The 8,360-nt window shown below is 47.5% G+C and overlaps 1 protein-coding gene across 1 annotated transcript; it reads left to right on the top strand.

The window, feature by feature from the left end:
• Nucleotides 1-4,175: 4,175 nt before the first annotated feature.
• On the top strand, nucleotides 4,176-6,168 carry LOC144824835 (ER membrane protein complex subunit 6-like). The gene is made up of 2 exons (XM_078683825.1): nucleotides 4,176-4,373; nucleotides 6,007-6,168. Exons 1-2 carry the CDS (start codon nucleotides 4,188-4,190, stop codon nucleotides 6,166-6,168), a joined length of 348 nt encoding a protein of 115 aa, XP_078539951.1. The 5' UTR covers nucleotides 4,176-4,187.
• The last annotated feature ends 2,192 nt before the right edge of the window (nucleotides 6,169-8,360 follow it).

Below are 8,360 nucleotides of genomic sequence, written 5' to 3'. Positions count from 1 at the left end.
TGAATTGTTGATGTCCGCATCACATACTGAACTAATTGTCTATGAATTTTTATTAATTGTTTTAGCTGTGTTAACAGCTCTGCTGCAGACATCCCATTGATGTCTGGATGTGGTGTGTATCCGGCTAGGACCGGCCACGTTGCTCCTGGTCTACCTAAAGGACCGTGCATGGTGATGTGATTATTATGTTTTAGGGCGCCATCAAATAAGAGCAAATGCTCTTGAAATTTGAGTGGTACTTCCACCTCCTCGAAAGGAGTGTACTCATTAGGAGGTTCCTCTATTTTGTAATAGTGGAAGTACTTTGTTACAGCATTTGCTGCTGGAAAATGTATCCATGAATAGTATACCTCTGTCTGCCGATATTCGTGTGCCTCAATTACGAATATGACTGTGCCACCTCTAGGTGTCAGTCCATTTTCTATAAGTTTCAGGGTTATAGATCTCCTTTTGATGACCGGGATGAGTATTATATCCGGGTCTGCGTCTTGCATGGTAGCATCAGCCGCTGCGAGTTCAGCTGCTAATCTAACTGCCTCTCTTTCTTCTTCATTGTCTGACATTTTACTGTCCTGAAGGTTATTTCTTTGTTTGTTTGCAGATCAGGTTTCTTATGGAAACAAAGGTTAGATGCACAATATTTTGGAACAGTGTATCCTTCAACGTTGACTATACCAAGAACCCTACATAGGAGTTCCCTCCTGCGAGGTCTGGCGGATATAACCTTTCACCCACTCCAGACGTCTTTGGAGTATTTGGGAAAAGGGGTCTGAGTGAAAAAGCACGACTGAGTTACTCTAAATGTCTTACGTTAGTTTTATCGCCCTTTCCAAACGCGTTGGGCGCCATGTAGTGTAGTTCCTATCATCCCAATAGGCTCTGCGCATTGGAATAATACCTACAGCAGTAAAGGCCTAGGCCAGACGTTAACTAGGTCTACTACTGTCGATACTAGACTTAAAGTTTTGGGTTTGCCAGCTTAGCTCAGAGTTCACTAGAAACTTTCTCGAATGTTCAAGGAGGACTTAACTTCCCTGATTAGACAAGAAGGGATTTAGTTTCTGACAACCATAGAACATGACAACTTTGCTCTCCCCTAATCAAGAGTATATCTCGAGAGTCGTGTGAACAAAAGGCAATTTATTTTACTCAGTCAGTACGTGCATTCTTAGTCTCATCAGAATGTAGAGAAAAGGAAGAGACGGGCGTGTTCAATAAAAAGGTGTTATTTATTGATCAGTCTCTTTTCTCATACAAGAGAAATGGATCGATATTATTGCAATACTTATTGTTAAATAAAGTGCATACATTAAAAGCAATAGTATAAAATAATACTGTAAAAACATTGATATGGTTTCTAAGCCATAAGATGTTTTAAAATGAATAAAATATATTACATACACATATACATTTGACTAAACGTGCTCAACTGGTGTTTCTAGATACGCCTACCCCGTGTACCTGACCTAAGTCTAATACGTGGGCGGGAATAGAAAGTTACAGTTTAAGTTAAGTTTGTTTTTGCCAAGTGAATAACTAAAGAATTCTCTGTGAGGGGTTATTCAGTTCTGTACCTGGAAGTTAGGATGAATGAGGAATGGTATCTCTTTCTCTGGTCTCGATATTCCAGGCTGCCTGCGAGGGCTACCCAGAAACGCCGGTGCTGGATTCTCGGCAGGAGAAAGCAGCGCGTCTCTCAGCGCGTCAGGAAGGCGGGGCTGCTGCCAGCGGGGTCTGCTCTGCTCTTGGCTTCGGCAAGTATGGCTGCTCCGTCTCGTCACCACGCGTGTGTTTGCATAGGGCAAGATCGGTAATATTTATACCTTTAAGGTGCCGAGATTGACGTAAGGATGGACATAGATACGTCAATAAAGATGTCATACGACTTGCTCGTTAGCACATTCTTTTACTGAAGTTCTCGGTGAAATCAAAACAATGGCCGCAGGGTTTTGCCCAGGTTGTCATAGGTTTGATTTGTTATGAGAACTCCGTATGCCTTATCAGGGGCTGGAGGAATATCGCTTGTCTAATTAGATCGCAAGCGTTATGACTTAATCAGATAACACGTTCCTGTGCCGTAGTGTGACTGCGTCAGATAACGGTATCTGCATCATGGGGGTTTTCTGCCTTATGGGCTGACTGCTAGTTAACTTGTTGGTTTGTTTAACTAGAATAGGGTCAGGAATAGGGGGATCGATTCAGAACCTATAGGAATACATGACAGTAGTGGCTGCAGTTGCCCTGGTGGAATGGGCACGCAGCCTCACAGGAGGCTCCTTCTTAGCTAACGAGTAACAGGCCTTGATGCAGAGAACGACCCACTGAGAGATGGTCCGTTTGTGCACAGGCTGACCTTTTTGGGCGCCCATGTAGCCAACAAAGAGCTGGTCATCCACCCGGAACTATTGTGTGAGCTTCAGATAGAACGAGACAAAACCAAAGGGGATGATGGACGGAGTGTTGAACATTGCAAGCACTCACCCCCAGTCAACTGATCTGGGTTTAATACATCATCATTCTTCAGCTCATTCCGCCACCCCAGTTCAGACATAGCCATATGCAAATCAGTCTGACCCTGTGCCTCATGGGAAGAGTCGAGCCTGAACTGCCAAGCCATGTATTCCCAGGACTGGAAACAAGAATCCTAGGACCGGTTTCTGGCTAATCAGCCGTCATCAGCCAGGCTAGCTTGAATCCAGTGGTAAAGTGAGCAAGGGACCCACGTCTGGGCATACCCTGGCAATTTAGGGCGAACAAAGCAAAACCAAAGGGGATGATGGACGGAGTGTTGAACATTGCAAGCACTCACCCCAGTCAACTGATCTGGGTTTAATCCATCATCATTCTTTAGCTCACTCCGCCACACAAGTTCAGACATGGCCATATGCAAATCAGTATGACCCTGTGCCTCATGGGAAGAGTCCAGTCCAAACTGCCAAATCATGTCTTCCCTGGACTGGAAACAAGCATTCTGGGCTCAGTTTCTGGCTAATCTGCCATCATCAGCCAGGCTAGCTTGGCAAAGTGAGAAAGGGACCCACGGCTGGGTATACCTTGCCAACTTAGGGTGAACAAAGCAAAACCAAAGGGGATGAGGGACGGAGTGTTGAACATTGCAAGCACTCACCCCCAGTCAACTGATCTGGGTTTAATCCATCATCATTCTTTAGCTCACTCGGCCACCCCAGTTCAGACATGGCCATATGCAAATCAGTCTGACCCTGTGCCTCATGGGAAGAGTCCAGCCCGAACTGCCAAGCCATGTCTTCCCTGGACCGGAAACAAGCATCCTGGGACCGGTTTCTGGCTAATCAGCCTTCATCAGCCAGGCTAGCTTGAATCCAGTGGCAAAGTGAGCAAGGGACCCATGTCTGGGCAAGCCCTGCCAACTTAGGTAGAACATAGCAAAACCAAAGGGGATGATGGACGGAGTGTTGAACATTGCAAGCACTCACCCCCAGTCACTGTTCCCAGGAACGCTCGCGGCTGCGCGCGCGCGCATTTCCCTACCCCCGAGCGCGCAGTCCCATGTGTGGAGCGCGCACAGAGGGCACATCCAGGGAGAGTATTTGCGGCGCCGCCGCTTTTAAAAGGCGCGCGCCACGAAAAAACGGGCATTTCCTGATTGTGCAGGACGGCGGCGGAAGTGACCACTTTGGAGTGATTGAATACTCGGGAGCAGAGGTAAGTGTTCTAATGTGGCCACTTGCTGGCCTTTTGTTTTTGCTGCCCTGTAGTGCACGCACTATTGGCTTTATATTCTTTTATATGTAAAGCGAGGCTGCGGGCAGATTGAAGGCTTTTGTTAAACTATCCATGTTAATCGCAGCTCGTGAAGGGGCTGCGATTAACATGGATAGTTTAACAAAAGCAATCAATCTGCCCGCAGCCTCGCTTTACTTACACAACAGATGAAGAACCATTTCCGAAGATAGCACGATTTTTTTTCCCCATTGGACTGCTATTTGTTTTTTAAACGGAACATTAGCTTACGGTGTGCTTCTATTGTAGCATGCATCTGCTTTATTTTCTCCCGTTCTGTCAAATGGGCGACTTCCTGATTTTGCAGTGATTAGACTCGGACTGGTGCGTTTTATTGAGCCGGCGTCCGGGCTTGAGTCTGCTGGGAGTTCCTGGTGACCCCTTGAACGGGGTATTTGCTGTTGCAGTTAAAACCATTTACAGCAATGGCAGCTTTGGTGATGAAGCGTGAAGGCCCTCAGTTCATCAGTGAAGCTGCAGTGCGAGACAATGCTGCAGTTTTGGACTATTGCAGGACATCTGTATCTGTCTTGTCGGGGGCTACAGCAGGAATTCTGGGTCTGACTGGCCTGTACGGCTTTGTCTTTTATTTCCTGGCTTCCTTTCTCCCAGTGGTTAATTTGTAAAAAAAGAAGTGTCAGGGGCTCTCATCAGAAGGCAGTTTCGACCGGGCAATTTCTCCTATCAGCACTGCCTAACACATTGCCAACAAACCCTACAAGTGGGATGGGGGTAGTGGCGTAATGGCCAGAGCTGCCGAATTTGGGGCTGGGGAATCAGGTTGGAGCCTCGGCCTGGACTCAACATCCTGTGATTCTGGGCGAATCACTTAATCAACCTGTGCTCACCAAAAATGAATGATTAGGTGCTGTTGTTCAGCCAGCTCATATTAAGCACAACCAGGGGGTCGAACATAGCAGAAGGAAACAGACTAAACATTATTCCTAATTGATTTGCGCATTCATTCGAGGCTAAGAGGAAGATTCGATATGTTTGTCCTCCGTTATTCTACATACTGAGCATCATCCACATGTGCTTCCTCTTTTTTTCTGTTTTAGCTCAGCTCGATGTTCGGAATACAATACAAGTTTTGCTTGTTTCACGATTTGGGTTTTAACTTGTGGCGATGGTACTGATTTCACTCAAATTTCACTAGACTGCAGGTTAGCAAGAGATGAAACCAGGAATTCACACGCCTTGTGGGGATCTTGTTGACTTCCATCCACAGTAAACACTTCAGTGTGTTTCTGGAATTGATCGAAGTTTGGCAGGCATGAAATGTGTGAGGCCTCAAAGTGTAAGTGAAATTAGAGTCACTCTTGCATCTGTCTCGTGCTATCAGATAAATATGTAACATTAGTCTATGTTCACCCACTTTATAGAATACATAAACTAAAACTGGAGTGAGGTTTAAAACAGAGCTCCTACAGAATACGCCACTTATGCATATATGGTGCCCAGTTACCAGGAATGCTATTCCCTCCCCGTGCCCCACTCCTACCAAAGTTGCTGATAGCAGGGGTGTATGTACCTCGCTGAAATGAGGAATTACAAGGGGGGACGAGATTTCAGCACCTGATTTACTACTTTCTTCCATTACTTTCATCTGAACATTTCGCTGCTTTCAGCTGCTGAAGTGTCCTTGTGAACTGCTCCTGATCTCGTAACGGGGCCCAAAGATGTGTCATGGACGTGTTAAACTTAAAGCGAAATGTTTATGCCACGAGGGAGAGGGGGGCAGAAGTGGCTGCCCATGTAGAATAGGGCAGTATCCTGGCTCATCAACAGCTCACACCCGGAGGTCCTGGTCACACACTACTACCAGCAGCATCATGTTAAATCACTACTTACTGGGACAGCCTGTTAGTTTTATTTCATCAGAGGCCTGCTGCGCAACACGCTGCTCGCTTCATGACATCCATTGAAAATCGCTGCAGCTGCGCAGTATGCCTGGGCGGGCTGCAGCGAGCACAGTGATCCCATTGGTCCAACTCAGGACACACACTTGACGATTTGTCAAGTAGGGACGGGGCGGGCTAAAATGTATAGTTTGCAACTAAGGGGTCATCAATGGTAGCATGTGATTTATGATAAGGCAGGGACCCTGGCAGTTTCTAAGCGTGTGCCTTCATAAGGCGGGCTGCAGTGATGCAACATCAGCTCTTCACCGGTGTGCAGCCAATATCGCATGTAGACCCGGCCCTGAAAATTAAGTGCCGGTGCTAAGCACCGGCACAAATTAAGCACTGGTTTCTCCTATCTCTAATTTTGGTGCTAAAATCTGGCCGGCGGTTGAACAAATATTTCAAATCCCAAAGGACACTCTTCACCGGAGGGCTTGTTGGAGGCCTATTCACTTATGTCCTTTTCTGGACTTTCTTGTATGGCATGGTGCATGTCTATTAAAGCGATCAATCCTCTGAAATGTTTTTAATGAAATTTGAGGACTATTACTCAATTCATTTAATCGACAGACCAATACTCCTTATTAATTTCTAATTGTTTGTCTTCTTGTGTAATAGTAACTTAATGCCAACAGCAAATCATGGCAGCGCTCCCCTAATCTCATTGCCGCATGGCTCCAGGCTGCAGTAAATAAATGTAAAATTACAATGAAGGCCCCGCTGCTAATTGCCGGGGAGTGACTGGTGCAGCTGGCAGGTCTGTACTTTGAAGAGGCGGGCAGCCCACCGAAGTAAACCCGATTTGCGGTGGCTCTGATCATAGCCTTGAGGCCTCACAAGTGAGTGAGACTGACTGTGCTTGCTGCCGAGTGGGTTAATATGAATTCGAGAAAAGCAGTTTGGAGATATTTTACCGCTTCCCATTCTCAAAAAGCTTTTACTTCTAATATTTATCTCTTTCCATCATTGCTTATTTTGCTCAGGAGAAAGTGTCACTCATAGTCCTTGAATGGCACTCATAATTACACTGACATTATGCAAATGGCGCACATAGGCAACCTGAAACCTTGGCCGCGGGACATGAAGCACAAGAAACGCTGAGCACGGCTGCCTACAAAGCTACCAGCCAGCGCGTCCTTCACCTGGGCGCAGTGTTCAAGGCTGCCTTCTCAAAACAATGCAGCAAGTTTAAAAACCTGGCTTGTGTGCTTTTTAGGGTTATCTGCCCGGTTTGCAGACTTGCTGTATTGTTGTGGTAGTAAAGCGGGGCTGCGGGCAGATTGTGTTCATTTATTTAAATATCCATGTTAATCGCAGCCCCTTCACGAGCTGTGATTAACACATTGGGGCACATATGGTGAAGGCAGAGAAAGTGGTCTAGTGCCAGCTAACCAATTTCCTTAAGAGTACCATCTTGGTACCACTGGCAGCAGAAACTCGAGCTAACCCAATTGACTTAATGGGCGGGGCAGAGGGCGGAAGGGCACCAAAAACAATGGACGGAGGGCAGAAGGGCACCAAAAATGAGTGGGACAGAGGGCATAAAGGTACAACAACGAGTGGGACAGAGGGCAGAAGGGCACCAAAAACGAGTGGGGCAGAGGGCAGAAAGGCACCAAAAACGAGTGGGGCAGAGGGCAGAAGGGCACCAAAAACGAGTGGGGCAGTGAGCAGAAAGGCACAAAAAAAGAGTGGGACAGAGGGCAGGAGGGCACCAAAAACGAGTGGGACAGAGGGCACCAAAAACGAGTGGGACAGAGGGCAGAAGGGCACCAAACACGAGTGGGACAGAGTGCAGAAAGGCACAAAAAATGAGTGGGACAGAGGGCAGAAGGGCACACAAAACGAGTGGGACAGAGGGCAGAAGGGCACAAAAAACGAGTGGGACAGAGGGCAGAAGGGCCCAAAAACGAGGGGGACAGAGGGCAGAAAGGCACAAAAAACGAGTGGGACAGAGGGCAGAAGGGCACCAAAAACGAGTAGCATTTGGCGCCGCAGAAACGCGAGGTTCGGTTTCTGGCGCACATAGCCATGGTTGCAGCGCACAGAGACCCTCCACTGCCGCACACAGAGGAAAAAAATTAGAGGGAACATTGCCCCCAGTCAACTGATCTGGGTTGAATCCATCATCATTCTTTAGCTCACTCCGCCACCCCAGTTCAGACATGGTCATATGCAAATCAGTCTGACCCTGTGCCTCATGGGAAGAGTCCAGCCCGAACTGCCAATCCATGTTTTCCCTGGACCGGAAACAAGCATCCTGGGACCGGTTTCTGGCTAATCAGCCATCTTCAGCCAGGCTAGCTTGAATCCAGTGTTTGATTTGCTCAAACGGTCTGTCCATCATCCCCTGTTCCACCTACAGGCGTATAACATTTTAGTGGAGGGACACCTGGCTGCCAGAATGACATCATAGGCTTCGGGAGGAAGATCGAAAGCTGTCAACTGTCGCCGCTCAATCTCCACGCACTGATGCGGAGGCTGGACAGGTTCAGGTGGAGGACCGTCCCCTGCTGCTGCGACAGACGATTCTTCCGAAGAGGCAGTCAGATTGGGGGATCGATCGCCATGTTGAGTAGCTCGGGATAACAGTATCTTCGTGCCCAATCAGGAGCCACAAGAATGACTTGGGCCCGGTTGCGCCAAATCTTCTTCAGCACTCTGGGCAGAAAAGGTATAATCGGAAAGCGTCGC

This window comes from Lissotriton helveticus, chromosome 3_1 (assembly GCF_964261635.1).
Source record: "Lissotriton helveticus chromosome 3_1, aLisHel1.1, whole genome shotgun sequence".
NCBI classification, from domain to species: domain Eukaryota; kingdom Metazoa; phylum Chordata; class Amphibia; order Caudata; family Salamandridae; genus Lissotriton; species Lissotriton helveticus.
Note: the sequence above shows the minus strand (reverse complement) of the source record. Positions and strands in the feature narration are given on the sequence as shown.